General features: G+C 37.6%; 1 protein-coding gene across 1 annotated transcript in view; it reads left to right on the top strand.

Moving 5' to 3' along the window:
• LOC111870604 (protein FAN) overlaps positions 1–25,679 on the top strand; it is a gene marked incomplete in the record, with an annotated part of 42,113 nt that overhangs the window by 7,059 nt on the left and 9,375 nt on the right. The window contains 12 exon segments of the mRNA XM_033753923.1: positions 1,249–1,342; positions 4,078–4,191; positions 6,766–6,951; positions 12,872–12,943; positions 16,286–16,488; positions 19,324–19,486; positions 20,085–20,239; positions 20,394–20,572; positions 21,091–21,222; positions 21,730–21,933; positions 22,356–22,656; positions 24,660–24,890. Of these exon segments, the coding sequence (XP_033609814.1) occupies positions 1,249–1,342; positions 4,078–4,191; positions 6,766–6,951; positions 12,872–12,943; positions 16,286–16,488; positions 19,324–19,486; positions 20,085–20,239; positions 20,394–20,572; positions 21,091–21,222; positions 21,730–21,933; positions 22,356–22,656; positions 24,660–24,890 (2,034 nt within the window).

The following is a 25,679-nucleotide window of genomic DNA, read 5'->3' as shown; positions in this document are numbered from 1 at the left end:
TTGAAGAGATTTGTTTTGGTTTTGTATAAATGAGGTTTGTAATATTTGACCTAAAAATCAGTTAATATAAAATAAAATTTGTATTACTGACTTTACTTTTAGCCTCAGAAAATACTGAAGTATGTACTGTAGTGGCAGAATGGAAGAATATATTTGGAAATGTACACCATGAATTGCACAGTATTGACCACTGCCACTTTGTCAACCATGTTTCAGTTACCATAACCTTAAGATCTTCATTTTGACTTCATATTCACATATTCTTTTTTTCTTTTTATATGCAGCTGAAGAAATGATGAATATGCCAGTTCAGTTTGTTCTTCTCTACCAGTCTCATGAATTATTTTAAATTTGGTTCCAAGGGTTGTTTCCTCTGCTGATATGAAGTACCCATATTTCCTGTAGAGCATATTTTATGTTTACAGTCTCATATAACCTCTACTGTTGAGTGAAATGATCTCCCTGTTAATATGAGCAATTTTTGAGAAATTTGGTAAAGAGAACTTGAGCCTTATATACTGACATAGACAAGAATTTCAGCTTGCCCAACAATCCCAAATATGATTGTTATTGAGGAGTTCTGTCTTCAAAGATATAACACCATACAGTCCATTGAAAGTCAACTGGTATTTCAGAGGAACATGTCACCTCCCTCTTCAGGGTTGAAGAGGAAGTGAAGTAAGAAACCAGCATGAAGGAGGCAGCAGAAGGATTGCTGCCTCCTTCATGCTGTTATCTTACTTGGATTACCCTTGTTCATCTGAAATGTCAGTTGACTGTCATTAAACTACATGGCATTTGATCCCAGAAAACAGAACTCTTCAGAAACACCGCTGTCAGAACCTCAAATCCTGCAGACTTTTATCGACATCCACTGAGTTATTAAGAGGTGAAGCGTATTGACAGACATGATTTCATGCATCCATTTTATGTACTGTTATTCCATGCTGTTGACTTTCAGCGAATTACATGACATTATATTCCAGAAGATAGAACTCTTTGGAACCACCACTGTGAGAACTTCAAATTCCATATACTTCTATGACCTATTCCAAAATATTTTTTGAATATGAACACTGTTCGTTTGTGGAAAGCGTTGCCATTTTAAATCAGACTGTGAAAGGGATGGGAAGAAAAAATGAAAGATTGAGCTATTGCTGTTTAGAAAAAATATTTTAATTTACTGTATTATTGTGTTGGATTTTACCAATATAAAAATCGGAAAGTGAATGTTGTTTCCTTTTTTAGAATAACTCCAAAAAATAATGTTGTTGCTGTGGACTGCAAACAGTATGTGGAGATGTTGGCAGGAAATGTGCTCGCTCCATATTCATTTGTAGCTGTAAGTACTGCTGTTTCATTCAGCTACATATTAAAGTTGCTTATTGTGACAATTCATCATAACATTCATAAATTTACTTTGACATCTCCTGATGGGAAGATGCACAACCAAATGGACCATATTTTGATAGATAGGAGTTGGCATTCAAATATACTTGGATGTCCGATCATTCAGGACAGCAGATTGTGATATTGACCACTACCTGGTGGTGGCAAAGCTTAGGGAAAGACTGGCATTGAATAAACAAACAACAGACAGAGTTCATATGGAGAGGTTCAGTCTCAAGAAATTAAATGAGGTAGAGGGTAAAGAGCAGTATCATGTTGAAATCTCAGATAGGTTTATGGTCTTGGAAAACTTAGACACTAAGGTGGATGTTAATAAAGCTTGGGAAACTATTAGAGAGAATTGAGGTTTTCACGGCGGTGACCATGATGAAAGCAGTCTTCTGGGTTGTGGCACTGTGTAGATGTAGTGTTAACCGACGTTTCGGAGGAATATATCACCTCCATCTTCAAGGTAGAAGACAAGAAGAAATCTGCAAGCGAACCAGCGTGAGCAGGTGCAGGTAAACATTTATCTGATAATTCTACTATCCAGAATGGTCTAAAACAAAGAGATGCTTTATCACCACTGCTTTTCAACTTTGATTTAGAATATGCCAGTAGGAAGGTCCAGGAAAACCAGGTGGGACTAAAATTAAATTGGAGACATCAGCTGTTGGTCTGTGCTGATAGTGTGAATCTACTGGGTGATAATATAGATACCATAAAGAAAAACACACAAACTTTAATTCATGCTAATAAGGAGGTTGGTCTAGAAGTAAACACAGAGAAAACTAAGTATATGTTGCCGTCGTCACCAAATTACAGGGCAAAATTATAACTTAAAAGATAGATAACAGATGTTTCGAAAATGTGGCACAGTTCAGATATTTGGTAACTACTATGGCAAATCAAAACCTGATTCAGGAGGAAATTAAGAGGAGATTGAACTCGGGTAATGCTTGCTACCATCTGGTTCAGAACCTTTTGTCTTCTCGTCTGCTGTCTAAAAACATAAAAATTAGAATATACAGAACTATAATTTTGCCTGTGGTTCTGTATGGGTTTGAAACTTTGTCTCTAATTTTAGGGAGGAACACAGACTGAGGGCATTTGAGAACAGGGTGTTGAGAATATTTGTACGAAAGAGAGATGAAGTAACAGGAGATTGGAGAAAACTGCATAGTGAGGAGCTTCATAACTTGTACTCTTCTCCAAGTATAGTTAGAATGATCAAGTGAAGGAAGATGAGATGGACAGGGCATGTAGCACGAATGGGGGCGAAGAGAAATACATATAGGATATTGATGTTAAAGCCAAAAGGAAAGAGACCACTGGGAAGACCAAGACATAGGTGGGTGAACAATATTAAAATGGATCTTGGAGAGATTGGATTGGTCTGGCTCAGAATAGGGACCAGTGGATGGCTCTTGTGAACATGATAACGAACCTTGGGATTCCATAAAATGCTGGGAGGTTTTTAAGTAGCTGCACAATTGGCAGCTTCTCAAGAAGGACTCAGCTCCATGAGTGAGTGAGTCAGTCAGTCAGTGAGTGACAGTACTGTGACCCTTATTACTGTTAAACATGAAATGTCACTGAAATTCATTTGTTTCATACTCAACATTAGCCAGGATTGATAAGACGTGAAGGACACAAGAAAAAGTGAAATTCATTTTTAAAACTTAGAATTTTGAACTTCATGCATTCTGCACTAAAAAATCCCTTTGATAATGGAGAATTATGTATTGTGTAATGTTCAGTGGTAGGTATGTGTTATGTCTTGCTAGAATATAAGTACATACATTTACTCAGATAATGAAATGCTCTGTATGAATGTTAGTAGAGCTGAAACATTTTGCAGTAGAAAACAAACTACTGTAATAGTGGGTATTAGTGAAGCTGTGTAACATACCTGGCAAGTTATATATTAATGTCATATTTGCATTAGATGAGAAAAGTATTTTTACCCACTTATGTCTTGGTACGAAATGAGCCATCTTACATATAAAATGGAACTTACGCGCTCTGTGAAACTTCACAGCCATTATGATAACTTTTGCAAGCTAAGTTCTTAACTTCTTGTCCAGGCAATGGTACAAGCTATGTTTTGGATATCTTGGAATGTCTAATTTAATTTTTATATCAACACTGAAGAACTGTTGGTTATGAAAGCTTGAAGCTGCAGCAGAAATCAGTGGAAAGTGTGTTTCATAGCTTTTAATAAGGCAAATTTATTAAGAGTTCTGTAATGTTTGGAACATTCATTTTCTTGAATTTTGTTGAACTTATCATTGCCAGCAGTGAACTAATTGCATTAATTACTTTGAAATGTTTATAAAATTCAGTTTATGAATTATGAATTTAATTTTCACACTTTCTTATATTGATCCTGAACGTGGATTAAAAATAATTTTTGAAAATTGTAATTACATTATCTCACCCCTCATTTTATGATACTGATAAAGAATATACTTTATGCTGTATCCTCATGGTGAAGCTCTGCTGTGTGGCTCTTGTTATACTCAGATGCTCTTAATTAAATATCATTTTGGTAACTGACAAAACCAATGCCATGTGCCATGCAGTGTGTATAGTTGTGTACTGCCGTATTCATCCAGTTTTAGTCCTTCATGATATACATATGTAAGCATTGCACTTCTTTTGTGACATGTTCGTATTTCTTTTCAGGAAAAACACAGCTTTCTTTTCCTGTTAAATTATGCCCATGTTGCTGACTGCCTTCCGCAGATATGTCAACTTCACCGTGCAGCGACTTTACCAGCAGCTGAGCAGAACAGCATGGTAAGATAGAAGCACCTGTTATTATAATACTAGCCATTCTCCATAAGTTTTGAAGCAGGGACACTGAACAATTAATGCATTTACAGCCATGCCCCTGTACTGTGATTTTACCTTCTGGACCAACAACTTTTCCATGAAATCTGAATTTTAAATTTACTGTATTCAAAATGAAAGTAGAAGAGAACAGATGAAAAAGAGTCAACGATTGCATGTGTTAACACATTGAGGACCGGTCACATGATATCATGATTTTAGGACACGTTAGGTTGTAATGCTATACCTTTCTCTGGCGCCACCCAAATGAATGACTACCGCGTAATATTACTCCGGAATGTTTGCTTAGTAGGCAGTAACTTGAACTCACTGTTTTGGTTCCCCCTCCAAAGAAAAATGATCTTTGACCATTCAAGCTCTTATGTACCAGGCAGGAAGTTAGTAGTGCAATATGAATCAAGGACAGAAGCGGGGACAGGGGACAAGAAACAATTGTGGCCACAGACAATAAAAGTGAAAGTAGCTCTGACGAAAGTGCAGGTGGTAACATTGAGAGGACAGCCACATGAGGAAAACTAGACAAAACGCCTGCTTTGGGAGAGTTTACTGGAAATCCAAGGGTGAAACAAATTCCATCGGACCCAACACAAGTGTCTGAAGTAGCAGAACTGTTTTTTGGAGATAGTTTCTTTGACATGTTATGTCAGGAAACTAACAGATACTATCTCCAACACCGCGAAGAATATGACAGAAGTTATAAGGTGTTGAAGTGGATGGATGTCACTTCAGCAGAAATGAAAAAAATTTTGCAATGATCATAATAATAATAATGGGGCATGCAAAGAAGGATAATCTAAAAGAGTATTGGTCAACAGATCCATTTTTAGAAATTCCCATTTTCAGCAAACTAATGAGCCGTAAGAGATTTGAACAAATTTGGTGGTGTTTGCATTTCAATAATAATGAACTGCCACCACAATCAACAAGCAGGCTTTTCCAAATTCAGCCCTTATTAAACTTTTTCCTTCAGAAATTTCAGACAGTTTATAAGCCAAATCATCAACTGTCTTTGGACGAATCTTTGATTCCTTGGAGGGGAAGGCTTCGTTTTCGAACATATAATCCTGGGAAACTTACAAAGTATGGCCGACTTGTTGGTGTAGTTAGTGAAAACACTTCAGGCTATAGTGGAAATTTAGAAATTTGTTCTGTTTAAGGCAAAAAATTACAAGAAACTATTGTTTTGGAACCATATCTTGATCAAAATTACCATGTCTGCCAAGACAAATATTATAACAGTGTGGTAACTGCAGAACACCTTCTTTTGAGAAAAGTACGTGTTTGTGGAACAGTTAGGGTGAGCAGAGGCCTTCCTCCAGATCTGAAAGAGGAATCTAAATCCCTGAAACGTGGTGAAACCACATTCAGGAGGAAGGGGGTTATTCTTCAGTCCTGGAGGGATACTCGTGTTGTGAATATGATTTCCACAATTCACAATTTGAGCATGGTTGACATTCAAAGGAGACATGGACAAGTAAAGAAGCCTGTTTGTATTTCTGAATATAATATGTTCATGAAGGGAACTGATAGAGCCGATCATTACTTGGTCTATTATTCTCTTCATAGGAAAACAATAAAGTGGACAAAGAAAGTTGCCTTGTGGCTTATAAGTTGTGCCATTTTCAATTCATTTTTGTTTTACAAATATCTAAACCCTGATTCGAAATTGAAATACAAAGCATTTATGATGAATGTGGCAAAGGCCTGGGCTACAGACCAGATGGTGGCAGCGGAATGAGAGTCACACACAGACTTAGTGTGACCCACCCCATGCAGGCCTCATGTGGACCCCCCTGGGCGACTCTCGGGTGATATGCGGAAACTTACACTCGTGAAATTGTGAAGAGTGAACGTTTCAAGGTGAAGCATCCTTCTAGGCAGTGCCGTGTTTGTGCAGTTCACAGAAAAAGGAGTATGACTGCCAATATTTGCAAGTTCTGTGTAATGCCACTTCACAAAGGGGAATGTTTCCAGAAATATCACACTCTCAAGCACTTCTAGGAGCATTGGTAAGTGTTCTCCAAAAATTTTAGTTCATAAAATTAATTAGAAGATTTTATATTAATTTTTAAATTGAACAGTGCACAAGTTAGGATAGTAGGTATAATAATGCTGGTCCCCAGGGTGATTTAAATATTCAAATCGCTGGTCCGCATTGTGTTAACTCTTTCAGGTTTTGAAAAGCTGCATATAAAATGTCTCTGTATTTTGAATGACATTGTAGAAGAAAATGACATTTACATTCACAGTGGCAATAGCCCGTCACTTGATGAGATTTGTAGAGGCACACAGTAAAGTTCAGGCTGTTAGATGACAGAATTGAAGTGACTGTGTTAAAAACATGAGAAGTTTTAAGATTCTGAGGTGAGAGGATGGCATTGACACCAATCATTGGATGTCAACTCATAACAGAAATTATTCTGTTCTCAGTTGTGTGGGTGTGTATAGGTATGAACCTGGTTCTCAAGTTGACCATCTGTGCTTAAAATAAAATAAACACTATATATTTTGTGCTTACAGATAGCTGCTATTGTATATTCTCGGCAGAATCGTGTCAGTTTCGACACACTGTGGTTGGAAGACCTGTATGAAAAGGTGATCCTGGAGACTCAAGGAAGCAAAATTACACCTCTTGTAGTGAACCCTGGGAGAATTCTGCTCACATCATCAAGGCTTTACTTTCAGCCTTACAACAATGTAGAATCTGTGAGTTGGTGTGTAACCTGACTTGAAGCTATTGTAATTCACTGCATGTTCGTACAGCACTCCATGTAGCTGAAAGTGTTTCTTAATGTGCTTTAAGACAAACAGTTTTATGTTATTTATTAATTACAATGTTGTATAATTGTTAATTTAATACATCTCTGTTTTTCTGCAGATTTTAATTTTAGTTGAATTTTGCATTATATCATATCATTATACGTCATATCATGTCATACATTATACGAGGGCTATTCGTAAAGTAACCTCCATTTATTTTAGGTAACTAATGTAGAAATGGGGAGAGCTTGTGCATGTGAGGTAGCATCATGACTCATTGCATTGTAAACCATCATGTAACTGGTTACTTGATGTTTGTTCTAGGCTCTACAGAGTGAGTTATGATGTGTCCTGCCATTGATAATCCTGCCAGCTGTGAAAATCTTGCTGTTACCCACTATTTTCACACAAAAACATGAGTGCTGCAGAAATACGCCATGATTTCTGTGCAGTTTATGACCAAAATATAATGAGTGAAGGAACTGTAAGAGTGGTGTAGAATATTCAAAGATGGGCAGGTGAACAGATGTTCACAATGATGAGCAACATGGTCAGCCATCTGTAGTAAATGACGATCATGTTCAAAGTGTTGACCAAGAAATCTATGAAAGCCAGCCCTTCAGAATTTGAGAATTTTCATGTGAATTTCCACAAATTTCACTCACTGTTCTCTAAGAGATGACAGTTAGGCAAGCCTGTCATAAATTTTGTGCAAGGTGTGTTCCAAAAATGCTCATAGATGCACACAAAATGCAGAGAATGGCTTCACCTTTGACTTTCTAGAGCAATGCCACAAAGATGGCAATGAGTTTCTCAGTCACATTGTATGAATAACAGGTAATGAAACCTGGGTTTCATTTGCCAATGTTGAAACCAAAGAATAGTCAAAGTAGTGGATGCGCATACATTCACCAAACAACCCAAAAAAAATTTAAACAAAAAGCTGATGGCAGCTGTTTTCTGGAACAGGAAAGGAGTGCTGATGGTGGAATTCACACAACAAGGGACTGCAATAACATCAGAAGTGTATTGTGAAACTCTTAAGAACTGCATAGGGCCATTCAGAACAAACGGCTTGGAATGCTGACATCCGGTGTAGTGCTCCTCCATGACAATGCACGTCTGTATATGAGTACAGCTCCTCTCATTCAGGTACTGCTGGAGAATTTCAACTGGGAGTTGTTTGGCCACCCTCCTTTCAGCCCTGATCTCGCTCCAACTGACTGCTACCTGTTTAGCTACATGAAGAACTGGTTAGGATCGCAGAGTTTCAGCAGTAACGAGGAGTTTATAGAAGGTGACAAAACGTGGCTGTGTTCACAGGTGGTACACTTCTTTAACTTAGACATACAAAGCTTATTCCCTGATACCATGAGTGCCTCAGTTACAGCAGTGACCACTTTGGGAAACAGCTTAAGTATGTATGTATCTTTTGAATACCATGACGTTTTTCTCAATGCTTGTTTTTTAGCAGCTCACTGGAAATTACTTTCCGAATAGCCCTTGTATTATATTATATTATTATCAGTTGGATGACTAAAATCTGTCAATTGGCCCTCCATTCTTGCAGCAAGTGAAGGGTGTCTTGTTCTCAGAATTCTACATTATAATATTGTAGTTAAGGAAACTGTAATATGAATTTTGAAGCAGGCTGCACAATCTTTTTTGAAGAAAATTAATAACTTTGCATAAAGAGTATATTATTATTGCTTTTAAACTTTATGTCTGTAATATGTGTATTTTTTGACAGTTTTACTTTATACCATTTGACTGCCTATTATGACATTATGCACATATAATTTTAGCACTGGTGATGCAATAAGTTATATGTAACCTGTAGGCTGCTTTAAGAATTTTTTTAAAATTAGATTAGATGAAGGCAGTGTAAACCATTTATTGCCATTTATATCATTTAGTAAGTGGGTATAAAGGTCAGCTAAACATGCTTATAATGGGCCCTGGATATTGTTTCATTCCAAACAAGGTCCTGTTTAACGCAGGTACAGTGAAACCCTAGTTTTATGTTCTCATATTTAACATAGATTTTATTCGGTTGTGTCCAAAATTCCACATAACTGTGTATTATTTTCCCAGGTTAAATGTTTCTCAATTTAAGAATTTATCCACATTTTATATGAGAAAGTTTGATTCCTTAATAAGTTTTGAACTTATTTGTAGTGTTGAAGTGAAATTTTTTGCATTTTCAAACTAAACTTATTTGTGGCAAGCCATGTGTCTGTTAAGGCCATTACTTGCATAGTGTGCTATTATAAACCATTAAGCAGCACAGCCATTTCCTCTACCCTGTCTCTATGCACACATTGCATCATTTGGAAGTATCACTTGTTCTCTTTGTACAGGTAACATTCAACCTGTTTATTAAGTTCTATAAGGATGTGTGATTTATTATAGATGTGTGTTGTAATATAATTTGAACATTGCAGTTTCTCATTTTTCAAAATTCATATTATCTAATAAATTATATTGATTATAATTAGTGAAATCAATTGTTAAAAGTGATTTTTTTATGTACTTTATGCTGCTAATTATATTTATTTTATTAAACGTATGAGCCTTTTGCCATTTAATGGAGTTAAACAGTGATTTTAAGCTTCAGGTTCTCGGAACTCCCATTTAAGGTTTTCCTCAATTTAAAATACAAGCTTATCCCCCAAACAAACATAAAATAGGGATTTTTCTGTATACGTATTCTAGGTGAAAGAGTTCTGCAGTTTACATAGCCATATATGAGGTGCTATCAGAAAGTTCCCATGACTGTTGTTGTAACTACCTTGGTGAAAGAAGATAATAAGAGGGGAGGCCAAGGTCACACTTCCAAAAGCCTATTGCATCAGACTGCCACATGACACTGTGCTGTGAACATACAGTGCATTTTTGACTTCGTGTTTAATTTTTGTCTGCAATGAATGGCAAAATAGATCAACATGTTCGCATCAAGTTTTGCACGAAGCTCAGTAAATCCACTACCGAAACCCTTGGAATGCTTCGTGAGGCTTTTGGAGAACATTCTTTAAGCTGGACAGCGGTTTTTGAATGACATTCACGTTTCAAGGCCAGCCAAATGCCAGTTGAAGATGAATATTTAGGGCAACCAAGCACCAACAAAATTACAGAAAATGTTGAAAAAATTTGAGAACTCATCCATGAATACCATCACTGAACAATCCATGGGATCAGTTATTGGGTTTACCAAGGAATGTTAACAGAAAATTTGAGCATGCATTGCAATACTCCATCATGACAACGTCCCTGAAAACCGCAGAGTTTGTGACTAGCAACAACATGGTTATCATTCTCCATCCTCCCTACTTCCTGGACTTAGCCCTCTGTGATTTTGCTTTGTTTCACAAATTGAAAATAAAACTGAAGGGATGATGTTTTGAAACAGTGTATTCAACAGAATTAAGGAAAATGACTTCCACGGTACTTTTGAAGCATGGGATATCTGTGTTCGTTCTCAGGGAGACTATTTTGAAGGAGATGACAGCAAAAATTGAGTAAGTTAAGCCATCATTTCTTTTTTGACATAGCCTGAGAAGTTTCCAATAGCACCTCATATATATGATCCAGATCGGACCAAGAATTTGTACTGCAGAATATCTGCACTGTACTGTTAACTTAGTACAACATATTTTAAGCTTTTTATATTTTTCAATTAAAATATTATGCACTTATTTTGTTGACAGACTTAATTGACTGCTGTTGGCAAGAATATTCTCTCGCAGATAAAATACAGCAAGGAGCAAAATATATGAACAGAGAACAAATAATCAGCTAATTTTATTATTCCCTATTTTTTTTTTACTAACATATCTGTCAATAATACAACTTTAAAAAGACATTAGGAATATGTTGTTCACTAAAATGCATTTTAATACTATGACATTTCAAATGAATAAAATGCCCGTAGGCCTTTATGTAGTACACAGATTTACACATTAAAAGTGAATGTTCACACTCCTCACCAACTGCCTTGGTTTTACATGTATTTTTACTAATTTATATTCACACCATTTTTCAGCCTCATTGGGCCATCATCAGGTGAATTCTGTCCTCGAGTGAGACCCCTGCACTGTATTTGTTTCCCGTGCTTCTCTTTCATGTTGTTATTTACTTCATGCTAGTCGTTAATTTCATTTTTATCCAGCTATTTTGCGGCTGTTATCAGTTTGTCGTCCTGTTTCCCTATGTCAGTGTCCCCGTTGTGGTCTACCAGTATTATTCCCATTTTGCATAAACCAGTATCAATTTTGTAGATGCAATTTTAGATTGGTTTTCACTCTCAATATATTTGTTTTATATCCTAGAACTGGACAGATTTCTGGAAAATGCATATGCCTGTTTACTCCAGGTTCCAGTTTAGACAGGCATTATTTTGTATTGTTTATAAGCAAATCATCAAACATCTGTTTGTGTGCGCGCAGGCAGGCGAGCATGCACGCGACTGAATAGGGAATACTCAAAGATATGAAACTTTCTCAGAAGAACTTGCTACCTGCTTCATGCTGGTTTGTTGCTTGGCTTATTCTTCGACCCGGAAGATGCAGATGGCCATGTTCCTCCTAAATGTCATTTGGCTGCCAACAGACTACATGGTGTTATATCCCAGGACTCTTCATAACCACTGTTGTGACAACAGGCGATCCTACATACTCAGTATTGTTTTCAGCATATGTGATAGCCAAGATTAACACTGTGTAATCCAGTGACTTTCATCGGAGTACATAACATTACATCCCAGAAGCCACCACTGTGAAAACTTGAAATCCAATATTGTGCTATAATTTCTGGTTGCCATTTGAATCTTCATTTCCAATTTTTTTGTAATTACAGAGCAAACTTTAATTCATTATGATCTTTATGCTTAATTATTGTCACGATTTAGGTGTGACTACAGACAGGGTTTGGATTGTGGGGAATGGATTTATTGACCACTTGTACACACCACTTGGAATTACAAGCACTTACAGCGCCACTGCTAATGTCCACAGTTCATGAATCACCACAGCACCTGTTAAGCCTTCCAGCTTGCTGTGGCTTTACCAGCTGTTCCCTGACAACAGCTTCTAACAGTGAAGATTCTTCAGGTTCTACCTTCACAGCTTCCCTTGCAGAACTCAACTCTCAAGTGACAACTGCCATGCTGATGGCCATTTCATACCAACCTCCTAGTCTTCTCTTCACAAGGCTGAGTTTCAACTAACTGGGTCGCCCCAATTGTCTTCCTTGTAACCCCTTTGCATGGACCGAGTAGAAACCACCGTTTCCAACAGTAACTCTATTGTTGTGCCCTGTGTTACAGAGCGAATAGTTGTTGTGTTGTATACAAATGTCCCAGTACCAGAGAGAGGGAACCATTTTTTAAACATTCCACATTTTTACAAAGGAACCAAATACAGTGAAACTTCATTTAAAAATTAGATTGGGGGTTGCTGGATTTAATCACTAAACTGAGAAAATCTTAAGTGGAGGATATTTAACATTGATATAATTAACTTGGGATCAGTGAAATTGAATGTAAGTGAGAAACAAAATAAATTGGGATCATTAAATGGGGGTTGCAGTATGTTTGATAACTTTACTTTCATTAAGAGTGGATACAGTATGTGAGTGTTATTGATCCATTAAAGTGTTAGGTACTCTATCCTGCAGTATTTATAACAAAGGCAATCAATCATATCCTGAGTGAAGAATGCTTACTTCAGCTATCTTTGGGGCTGTTTCCAACCCTGTTTCCAATTCCGTAGTACTGATTATCATCTGAAAGAAAGCCTCTTGATATATTTAAATTGGTATGAAGACTTAACTGGACTAAATATCATACAAGATTTCTTTTTTATTATAGTACCCAGTGTTGAAGATTCGCCTTCCAGATATCAAAAGAATTGTGCAGAGGAGATTTCTTTTGAGGCAAGTGGTGAGTACACATTTAATAAGGAACAAAGTATTGCAGTACCATCTGAAGTAATGAGTTTGCTAATACTTTTTATGAAAGTAAAGCTCTATATTTGTATTTCAGAAATATTTACATAATAATTCTTATTTTTTCACAAGTATAGGATTCATAAGAATATCAGTATGCAATTCAACAGGTCATAGACTGAGAAAGTTGGCTGAAGTGGTAACTCTTCCTGACATATTCAGGAGATCCTGGTTCAGATCTAGGCTGGGAAACTGTCATGACTGAGGTTTTCTGAGGTTTTTCTCAATCCTTCCCAGCAAATTCTGAGACACTTCTTCAAATTAAATCAAAGTTGTTGGTTGGTTTTTTGGTTTCCAATTGCTTCATTTGGGATCATTTAACCCATTTTGCTTCTTGCTTCCCAATAGAGAGCACTGAAGTTCTTACTTTGTTGTGTCTTGAAAAGGTTTGCGCTTTTCTTTTGGGAAGCTTTGCCAGGGTTGCTGCTCATTTTGCACTACCCAGGGGACACATATGACTTAAAGAATGTCACGGACGTGAGCAACTTTGTCCCCCTAAATCAAAATTGTTTCCTTCCACATTTGTTGCAAGTAATCATTCATTAATCATCCTATCATTTCCTTTATATAATCTGAGATATTTGTAGCCTCATTAAATAAACCATAAATGAATAAATGAACAGATGTCAGAAACGGTTTTTTCAGTTACAACATGCCAGGGATGATGTATTAAATAATATAGGGAAGAAGTTGCAAAAATCATGGTTGTTTGAGCCCTGATAAAAGATCTAACCTGCAATAGTGGAAGAATTAAAGTTAACTACTTTTTACTTTGAATTAGAGTTGTTGGATTTTCTCATGTCTTTTGTACAAACTAAGTAGATCTTTAGGCATGTGTCACAAATGTATGATGGTATATGAAATTGAATTTTGATTGGCTTTGGTGTTTCAAGCCTTTACTGCAATTGATCTACCTTATGCATGGAATCCCATGTTTGATCATCTGGGGAGAAACATATTCTTAATCAAATAACCCGTGACTAACACAAACATCATCGATTATCAATTCATTATTTGCTAATTATCCTCCAATTTAATATTGCCACGTTTAGGGTGGTACGTCTGGCGAATAATTGTCGATTCTGGTTTTGATGATTGGATTTATTAGCACCTTGGTTACAAGTTCTCTTAATCACACTTCAGTACAGTGCTGTTGATGATTTACACACTTTCCAGTTCACCATTGTGCATGCACTAGGATTCCCATTCATCACTAGTCTCCTGGCAATGGATCCCAACACAGAAATTAGCCCTTCAAATCACTTTGAAGTCTTTTTGCAATTTTGTCTTCAATCACTGTGGAACCATGGAACTAAAAATTCTTCTGGACTCACTTCTCTGGTTTATGACTGACTCATAACTGCCTGTGAACTAAAACTCTCACTGTGTTCATTTCTGTTATGAGCACTCTGCACACTGCACTAGTCTCTCACTCTAGTCTAAGCTATAGCAGATACTTGTTATGTAAGCTTCACAGGGACCGCATAGAAAACATCTTTCCTTCTTGACTCCTGTTGTTATAACGCACTCAACTGAAAGTTGTTTACAAGTTGTTGCCTAGAAATGGCGATTTTTTCTGTTGTTGCCTTGTGTGTATTCAGTTGCAGGGTGTTTACCAGTCCATTACCTACCAATGCTCTGGCCATCCACATAAAAATGCTTATAGTGTTAGGTGTTGACGCCATTCTTACGTAAAGCCTAAATGAATAAACAAATGCAAAACTGCTTCTTCAATTACAACATTGTTTAAAATGCTGTCTAAAATGTCTAAAATATATGATGTTGATATAATGATACAAATTCCGTCCCAAGTGCAAACAATATATTATGTGTCCTTGATCTTGTTCACCTACACTACATGTTTCGGCCTCAGACGGCCATCATCAGGTGTATAACACTCACGTCGCTGTCACACTGCGCTCAGCCCAGAATTTAACATTTAAAACACTTTCCCTGTTGTTATCAACATCTACTTCGTTGATATCTGTCTGGATGTAGATTATTTTACACACGTTAATTTTGAAGTACCTGTAGTAGCACTATAAAATCTTTAGTTCTAATTTTAAAATCCTTTAAAATTTTTTCTCTAAATTTTAAATTTAAAATTGTTAGGGTTACTCGCCCTATGTCTAAAGTGCTGCAGCGGCTAGTTCTTGTTTCCACACTGTATAGGTGTTATCCTGTGTAGTCTTCCTGTGTGCGTGCCGCTGTTATTCTATACTACATGTGTTTTAAATGTTAAATTTTGGGCTGAGCGCAGTGTGACAGCGACATGAGTGTTATACACCTGATGATGGCCGTCTGAGGCCAAAACATGTAGTGTAGGTGAACAAGATCAAGGACACATAATATATTGTTTGCACTTGGGACAGAATTTGTATCATTATATCATTTATCGTATGGAGTGCAACAGGATGCTTAAATATAATATTATATGATGTTTTTAGTGATGTGAATAAAAATGAGTGAAGCATTACATTAAAGACAAAGTTCAAGTTTGAATTTAAAACTATGGTTTATATTTCTGTCATGCAATTTGTTACTATTGAGTAAATATAGAAATATGGTACAGAGATTTAAAATGAAAGAGAAATGGAACGGTTAACAAGTAAAACATGTAACTTATAGCATATGCTCCATGTATTAAACAACTTTATTCTGTTTATTTCATCTTTCAACATAATTATTAGTAGCATCAGAATATAATACTCACTATCTTCTGTGATCTGTTGTTGAGCCATGGCAGTGCAGTCAGTATAGCGACTGCAAACGGGCTGGATGACCGCGGGTTTGGAGTTCGACTCCTGGTAGGGTCAGAATTTTCTCTTCTCCATATCGTTCAGACTCCAACTTCCTATCAAATGGGTATGGGGGGCTCTTTCCTTGGGGGTAAAGTGGCAGGGGCGTGAAGCTGACCACTCACCTCCAGCAAATGCCGAGGTCAAGATGTGGATCTATACATCCACTCCCCCATACACCTTCATGACGTAGTGCTTAATTAGTTAAGCATAGGGACAACTTTACCTTTACCTTCTGTTATCTGTTAGCAGAGATGGAATAGAAGTATATTATTACTGATTTTAGGCTTTTGCAGTGGTTAATTACTTATGTTAATATTGCTCTTGGGTTGTTACACTGTGTGATTGTGAGCAATGTTACTGCCAAGAAAGAACTTCAGAAAGTATGTTGTTACTGACAATTAAAGTATGATATAATGACTTTGAAAACATAATGGGGTTTTGTCATATGTATTCCTAACGAAAATTTTCCTTTTCAGGGTCTGGAAATATACTGTGAAAGCAATAGCCAAGTGACCCATCTGTATTTATCATTGAAATCTGAAGCAGAAAGAGATGCACTGTACCAGGGACTTTTGGACCAACCTTCTGTGCACCTGGAGAACACAGAGCAGGAGATGATGACCCTGCAGTGGCAAAATGGAGTATTGTCTAATTATGATTATTTGTTGTATTTGAACAGGTATGAAACTTGATTTCTTTCAGCTGCTTCAACTCCTTTGTTTCTGTGTCCCTTGTGCTCTGTGATTGGCTAAATTCAGAATGGATTTTCTTTGTTTAATTTGTACTCATCTTTAACCAAAATTTCCTATTTGAAAGTTGTGTTGCATAGAAAATGTGAATACTATTTTTCATTTATATTGAGGTTAGGAAGGTTATGGCTGAATAATATTGAGGAAAGATGAGTTTTTTTAGAATAAAAATGTGATTTCATTCTGATCTCTGTAATGTATTATCATAATTTTGAACCTGGGTGTGTAACTGTTGTATTTCCCTATATTCAACATACTTTCAAATCTCTCATTATTCTTAATGTAGCATAAGAGAATACTAGTAATACACACTTGTTGGTTGTTAAAAAGAAAAGGTAGAGTTGTCCCTGTAATAGGCCCGAAAGGCCCACAGACTTGTGAGACATTGAGGCTTCCACATTTTCTCTAGACATTCAGCTCACAGATGGCAGTAAGGTTGTCGGCATTACATACTGGCCACCATTTACCCCCCAGGAAGATTCCTGGTACTCATTTCTGTTAGAGGTTGAGTCGAACCCAGGGCCATAGTGCAGTTGAAAGGATTAGGTAAATTGAAATAATCCACCTCATTGGCACTTGAACCCACAAACTTCCAGCGTGTAGCATAGTGCCTTGATCAGTTGCACTACCATGATTGTAGTGAATACAGTAAGGTGCCTAACATGGGGAATTCCAGTGGTAATAACATACTGACACATGTTGATTGGTATGCGTGATGAAATGATGGGTTCTAGTTCAGATGATTGGATTTATTAACGCTTTGGTTACACACACTCTTAATTGCACCTAAATTACAGGCAGTACATCGCTATCACTGATTGACACACTTTCCAGTTCACCATTGCACATGCACTAGGCTTCTCATTTCCACTAGTCGTCTCCTAGCAATCGGTCTCAACACAGGAACTGTCACTTCAAATCACTACAAATATTACACATGAGAACTTCCAGTCACACTTAAAAATCTTCATAGGCTGACCTCCTGTATTTTTCTGTACCCTTGGTTCCACTACACTCTGTTCACATGCTTCCACTTCTACTACCTCTCGTAACTGCCTTCAGCTGAACTATGTCACTCACTTATATAGCTGAGGGACCAACATCTACCAACATTGAACACATATCACATGACCCCTACCCACTGTTGCTGTGTGATGTCACTGTACACGCGCACACTGACAGACAAGCAGGAAACATGATGTGATGGCCACTTAATGTTGTGTGACATCACAGTATGTGCGTTGCATAGCAGCAGTCCATCTGCAGATGTAGAAAATACTGTTCCTGTACTGTTGGCCATGTGTGAATTGCAGGCGTTGTCTAGCAACGACCGATGTTTACAGATCTACTGCCTAGCAATGGGTCTACACACCACAGTAATTTTATGACACTTTCCCTCCTCACCCTTCTTTAAATTCATTAGAAGTGCCACTTGCACTTATTAAACTTGGGTAGTCCATCTGAACACAAGAAAATTGAGAAGCAAGATAGTGAAAGACAAAGGTGCTGTGGTTGTCCAACCATAGCAGCCACTTCTAGTCTGAAAGCTTTGCTCGCAGACTCTGCATGAGGGGCAGTAACAGAAGTAGCGCTATTACAACAGAGTTGTAGTTGGTGAAATGGGAAACGGGAACATCAAAGCAGTGACATGACAAAAATTTGCATTATTGAAAAACTATGGATGCATATAAAAAATTCATGGGCTGGGCAAGGAAAAATTATGGCCTAAATTTCAAGCTATAAGTAACTTGCTGAGAAATGAAAGTTGAGAAGGTGACTGAGAACCCAGTATTTATTTCAAGTGTAATTCAGCAGTCCCCTAGAACAGGTATGGATGCCGCTGATTGCAAAGTCTTCTGTAGTGCATGCCTCCTATCCTGTCCCACTTTCCCTTCTGCCCAAACTGCCTGTGCCCTGCCCATGGACATCAGTATTTGCCTGTGCCTGCATTCAAAGAGTATGACGTTTAAATGCTTGTGTACCTTCAGAATCCTTGAGATATATGTCTGTTGGAATGGAACATTTGGATGACAGTCAATTCATGAAGATGCAAATTGCATGATTAATTACTTAAAATCATATATATTGTCACATGTATGAGTTTGACTGTACAGGGGATATGGATTGGTGATTCAGTTTATTGACCACTTATACCCACAACTTGTAACTACACTTTATAGTTCCCTGTTACATGCACGCATCCCCCCCCCACACACACACGTGTGTGCACGCACAAGTTCTTAATCTCCTACAGTCCCCACAAGTTGTTCCCTGGTCACGGCTTCTAACCACAGAGATCCTTCTGCTCCCATCTGCACATTGTTACACTCCACAGTTGACCCATTGCTTCAGCTGACTAACTCCCAGGCTGGTATACATCTCACACCAACCCCCTAGTCTTCACTTCACACATTAACTACAACTCCAACTTGTCCTGGTTATCACATCTCGGCACAGACCACAGAGGAAACACCATTCCTCATTGTTGTAGTTCAATTGTTGCTGGCTAGAAACCTGCTGCCTAGCAGCAGGCATTGTTTCATGTGTTTCACGGTCACTGCCTAAGAACGGGTATGCTTGCTACCATATTGACCAGAAATTTGTGGCTAAGAGTTATGTGTTAGTATTTAATTCCTTTATAATCTCTTGTCTTTTAGTAAAGGTGCATATATTATGAAAAAATGATGCAGAGCAGAGTTCTTGAGAAATTAATTCTTGCTATTCTAGTAATGTATTTCTCTTTATTTGTTAACTTTGTGTTCCAGTATGGCTGACAGAACATTCAGTGATCTAACTCAGTATCCAGTTTTTCCATGGGTGATACAAGATTACTCGTCTCTGAAGCTGAATTTGGATGATTCTAAGTCATACAGGGACCTCAGTAAACCCATTGGAGCTCTGAATGAGGTTCGTCTAGCCAGATTAAAGGTCAGTATGGAATGATGTGTTCTGCATTATGAATACATTATTATGGTTAAGATTATATAAAAGATTGAAATAACTTTGTCAGAGTTTTAACCAAAAATGTTCAGTTTATTTACCATAAAACTGTTTGATTTAGCTTCTTTGTAATGTTGTTATGTTACAGTTCATTACTTGTAGCATTATTGCCTTCATTGCAGGTGTAAAGTATACTATATTGATATATAATGAATTCCTCCAGATTAGCTTAGCTTAGATTTGGTCTGAAGAGCCATGTAACTTCGTAGGTTGATAGTGAACCTTTCTCCTATGGAAAAGTAATTTATTCTCACTAGTTTAATCCCTAGAGTTGTAAATGCTCCTTTCAAGTGAGAATATTTAAAATTGTGTTTTTATATAAGGTCTTAGCTCCATGTAATTAGTTTTTGTATAAGTATGCATATATTTGGACTTGCATGTCCTAGTTACATAGGAGAAATACGGCATCCTTATTAGTAATAAATTTGAGTTTCAAACAAATTTCACATTTATGTGCAAAATTAATTGATCACTGATTTCAAATCTGAGTCCACATGCAGTATAGTGGATGAACTGTGTTTTTCAGGAGCGCTGTGAAGAAATGTCTCCTCCAAAGTTTTTGTATGGTTCCCACTATTCGGCACCAGGGTTTGTCCTGTTCTATCTTGTGAGGAAGTATCCACACTATATGCTCTGTCTTCAGAATGGAAGGTTTGACCATCCTGATCGTATGTTTAACAGGTAAATCACATTACTCAGCTGTTGAGATACACATGTAATTTGTGTGTGTATGAAATTAACGGTGAGATTATTAACTGGGACTATAGAAAAAAACGTTAAATGAAGGTTAGACTGCAATTAAATCATTGATGGTATATGTCTTCTTATTTCTTAGTGTTCCTGATGTCTGGAAGAATGTCATGACAAATATGTCAGATTTCAAGGAAGTGATTCCAGCATTCTATGATACCGAAGGAGTTGGAGACTTTTTGGTTAACACATATGGAATTAACTTTGGGTACAGACATGATGGTACTAAGAATGGAGATGTACAGCTCCCCCCTTGGGCTACTGGTACATAATTCAGTCTTTTGTTCTTACTGCTGATATTAGAAAAGTTTGTGCATATCTACATATGACTTACTTACTTACTCATGGAGCTGAGCCCTTCTTGAGGAGCTGCCAATTCTGCAGCTACTCAAGAATTTCCCAGCATTTTATGGAACCCGAAGGTTCATTACCATGTTCACAAGAGCCCTCCACTGGTCCCTATCCTGGGCAAGATCTGTCCAATCCATACCATCCCATCCTATCTCACTAAGATCCATTCTAATATTGTCCACCCACCTACACCTTGGTCGTCCCTGTGGTCTCTTTCCATCCGGCTTTCCCACCAATAACCCATACGCATTCCTCGTCTCCCCCATTCGTGCTACATGACCTGCCCACCTCATCCTCCTTGACTTGATCATTCTAATTATACTTGGAGAAGAGTACAAGTTATGAAGCTCCTCATTATGCAATTGTCTCCAACTTCCTGTCACTTCATATCTACATATGACATATGGAAATATTTCCTTTTGCTTTCATAGGGCCACAGGATTTTGTGAAAAAGCTTCGAGATGCCTTGGAATCTGATCATGTGTCCAATATGTTGCACCATTGGATAGATCTCATTTTTGGTTACAAACAAACTGGAAGTGAGGCAAAAAAGGCTGATAATTGTAAGCATATTAATTTTATTGTGTAATTTTGTCTTTGCTAAGTACAAACACTGAGGTAAAGCACAATCTTTTTTTCCCTGTTAGAAAGGATAGAAATGAATATGGTGAAAATTTGTCCTAATGAAATGAGTGCCCTTAATAACTTACAGTTTTGATTCACTAACTTAACTATTACATTCAGTTTTATGCCACGTAGAGATGTAAATCCTTAAGGTTCCACAAGCAATTCTTATAATTATGTGGACACACCAGTGTAGTGCCAAAGCTAATGTGTGGAACTTCACATCTGTGCTGTAAACCTAATGTCATAGTTCAGCAGTTTCCTTTTACCTTTCTTGTTATAAGTGTTAACTCACTCTATGTAACTGTGAGTCCCATTTGTTTCAGTTCTTCAGTGTTTACTGTTTACTTCACCTTGCTTCCAAAAGTTGATAATATGATGTGTGTTTATCTGTAGGTCTGAAAAACCTAATTCCCCTACTATGAAACGCATCTCTTGGTTTTCAGTGTTTTATTACCTTTGTTATGAGGGTGCTGTAGATCTTGATTCTATACATGATCTCAATCAGCGGCATGCTTTAGAAGTGCAGATTATGGAATTTGGTCAAATTCCAAAACAGATATTCACACTGCCACACCCACAGAGACGAACTGGTATCCCAGCTTTGATGCCAACAGGAGGTGATGGTTCTGCTGCTTCATCAGAGATGGGTATGTGTTATATAACATACATATGTTATATGTTTACATAACATTGTTATATAAAGATTTTTAAGTAGTTATTCACTGTATGAAATTTGAGGATCCCTATGCAGTGAATATTCAGATTATCGTTGTCTGGGTTGTGACTGTGTAGTCCAACAAGACATGCACTGATGTGCTCAAGGAACCCAGTGCCTGCTACCCTGAAAATTGAGGCAGCACATTCCCTCAAAATATGACATGTTCATATTGGTCATAACCCCACCTCACACATTCATGCCCCCCCCCCACATACACACACAGTGAGAGAGAGAGAGAGAGTTTCTTTTATTCAAAGAGGCAAAAGTTTTTAAATAGCTAACAGTAGTTTTCTAATTTGAAGTTGTGTATAGCAGAATATTTTGTTCTTTCTGATATTTATCTTGTTTCAGATGAAAGAAGCACATTGCAAGAGAGAGTACACAGTGTGTCGTGTTTCCCTGTGTGGCATAGCTTCAGCACATTGAAGAATATTGCCCCATTTCAGACCCACAAAGAAGCAGTGACTGCAGTGGCTGTTGCTGGAAACAAGCAATTTGTGGTATCAGTGGGACAGGACTCTCTTCTCAAAATGTATTCCATTTCAGAAAAAAGGCAGGTGCGCAGTGTAACGCTGTCTTCCATGGCATTATCATCATGCATCATTATGCCTGATGATAAGTCTCTCATAATAGGATCCTGGGACAATAACATGTGAGTCCATACACATTCTCTGCAGATGTACTGATAGTGTCACATGACATGTTCGAGCACCTAGCATATACTGTGTTTACTCATTCAGTCTTCCCCGATACTCTTAAGTGTTTTAGACTTAGAAGCATGGCCTTTAAATGGCTGTGCCATAGCTCAAGCAGTTAGTCACTGGTTTCACCCTGTGGCGGCCCGGGTTCGATCCCAGGTCTGGTCAAGTGGGATTTGTGGTGGACAAAGTGGCTCTGGTGCAGGTTTTCTCCAAGTACTTCGGTTTGCCCTGCCAATTTTCATTCCACCAAATTCTCCATCATCATAATCACCCAGGGCAGGTACAATAGGCCAAGTGGACCCAGTTGGATTCCACCCCACCCCCCCATCCCCACTAAGCAAAAAACAAAAAATTGCCTTCACAGGGAAATACAACAGCTAATCACAGTAGGGGCTTAGGGGTAACCTTCAGCAAAGTCCCTCAGTTGGTGCTTGACAGTGGTATGAGATGTTTTTCCTGAGCAGCTCAGTGCAGTGCAGAGCAGTGCAGTGCAGTGCAGTGCAGTGCAGTGCAGTACTATGCTTTACTGTCACAGTTTATCATTTGGCCACAGAAAATAAATTGTCTGAAAAATAATAAACAAGGTAGATTGCGCACTGTATATGACGGCATTGCGGAGGATGAAGACAAAGAGCTGACTCAGTCTCTGCCTAATTTCTGAGGTCATTTGGCAGCATATGTCAATTTGGCCCTGTACAGCATGACCTGACTGGAATCAGACTACAGGTGGCCCAGTCCACTCCGTTGTATAGCATTTTTCTGATTGGTTTTCACCCAAGCCTCATGTGGAAAGAAACAAATGTAGTTAATTAACTACAAGGAGCAGAGTCATACTTGATACGCCAATAGTTGCTCACCTAATCAATAAATTATGGAATCCTAAGATTCATTACCATTTTACAAGAATTTGCCATTTTGACCTTATATTGAGCCAGTTGAATTTAGTCCACACCCAAAAATATATTTTTTTAACCCTTTAAAGCACAGAAGTAGTTAATGTGTACCATTTGCTTTTTTATTTTAGAACTTTGCATTTTGCCCACAGCGTATGTTGTAAGGTCTGTTAGTGGCTGTAGATGGGTTTTGGATTGGTGAATAGATTTATCAATACCTTATACCATTAACTGCTTGTATTTATAAGCAATACCACACTATCACTGATGTACACAATTTACACTTCGCTATTATACATGCACTAGTCATACCCTGCTAACAGAATTAAAACAGTCTCACTATGATTAAATCCTCTAATCACACACTAAGTCTTCACGGGCAGACTTCTAATTCTTCTTCAACTACTTACGTCCCATGGCTGTCTCCTACCAACAACTTACTTTGATTCTCATTCTCGTATTCTCTGTTGTACTCCATTGTATGTGATTCTATTCCCATTCTCTTGACTCTTCTGTACTCCTACAGCTGCTAGCCTCAGAATTAGGCTCACTTATACAGACATGGCATAGACCACACCTCACAGAAACACAGCCTCTCCACTATTGTGTGACATCACTGTGTACACAAGAACATACCTAGCACATGCTGCATAGCAGCGGTCCATGTGCAGACCACAGAAAATGATGCCCCTGTATTATTCGCCCCATGTGTGTTGCTGCCGTTGCCTAGTAGTGGGTTGATACATCACAATATTCATGGGTTTTGTGTGATTTGCAGAATGAAAATTTATTATTTTTCTAAACAGCATTAATTGGTTTATACCAGGGAAACATTATGTTTTCTGTGAGGAAGAAATCAAATTCTTAAATATTATTTAGGTGCATTTCAGGCTTCAGAGGGTTAGATTAATTTTATGTTTATCTTGCTATCTGTGTCTATGTCTACTAAATCATCTTTTCCCGTTAGATTTTGTGACTAAAATTCTGTAATAGTGCTAAACAGAACAGATTTAACTTATTATAACCGTGCATTCCATATTGCATGTTTTATTTCACTGCAGCATTCTGTATAATATGGAGTTTGGGAGAGAAATGGATTCTGTTCGAGGTCATGAAGATGCAGTGTCATGTCTTGCTTGGGGCAACAAGAACCAAATTCTAGTGTCTGGATCCTGGGACTGTTCAGTACGAGTATGGCAAGGAATGGCCGAGGGGCGACGGATCAAACCTTCATCATCCTTAATAGCTCAGTTTGATCATGATGCACATATAAGTTGCCTTTCAGTGACCAGGTGATGAACTTCACTTAACATTATTTTTGGAGACTTTTTGTATTTTTACTTTTTTGTGAAGTTCGGCTTGCTTTGCTTAGTTGGTTAATGATTAATTGGTGGCTTTTTTGTGGATCAACTGCAGGAGTCTCTTATAAGTGAAAAATAGAATTTGATATGTGAGATTCATAGCAGGTTGGAAATTAAAATCAAAATCATTCCCAAGGTTAATAAGTGGAGCAAAGTAAGTTGAATATCTAAAATCCCCTTACTACTTATACGGTATACAGTGCAGAAGAACTGTAGGAAGATAGATGAAGACAGTTTAAAACACATTTCCAATACATGCCTTGCACTTTTTTACACCCGTCAGAAGAAAATCCAATATGTCTCTTGCTGTGCATTGAAATGTAATGTGAAAATACTCCCATCTAAAATGTGTGTCCCTGCTTAACTGTATTTCTGCATTTCATTTGATGAAATTTCACTTTTACTGGAAATGTCATTTCAGGTTTCTGCATGCAGTATGTGAGTGCTGTGAGGGATTTGTCAAGTACATTTCTGAAAGCATCCTGTAAAACTTCATGTGTATCACAAAATGTATATGTAATGTTGTACCTTTTAAATTTTTTACAAGCTGTGATTATGGAAAATATAACCATTTGAAGAAAGCAGTCTTCTGGGATTTGGCACCGTGTATATGTGGTGTTAACCGACGTTTCGGAGGAACGTATCGCCCCCATCTTCAGGGTTGAAGAAAAAGTTTAAGAAATCTGCAAGCGACAACACCGTGAGAAACGGTAAAGCAGT

This window comes from Cryptotermes secundus, unplaced genomic scaffold (assembly GCF_002891405.2).
Source record: "Cryptotermes secundus unplaced genomic scaffold, Csec_1.0 scaffold363, whole genome shotgun sequence".
In the NCBI taxonomy this organism is placed as follows: domain Eukaryota; kingdom Metazoa; phylum Arthropoda; class Insecta; order Blattodea; family Kalotermitidae; genus Cryptotermes; species Cryptotermes secundus.
Note: the sequence above shows the minus strand (reverse complement) of the source record. Positions and strands in the feature narration are given on the sequence as shown.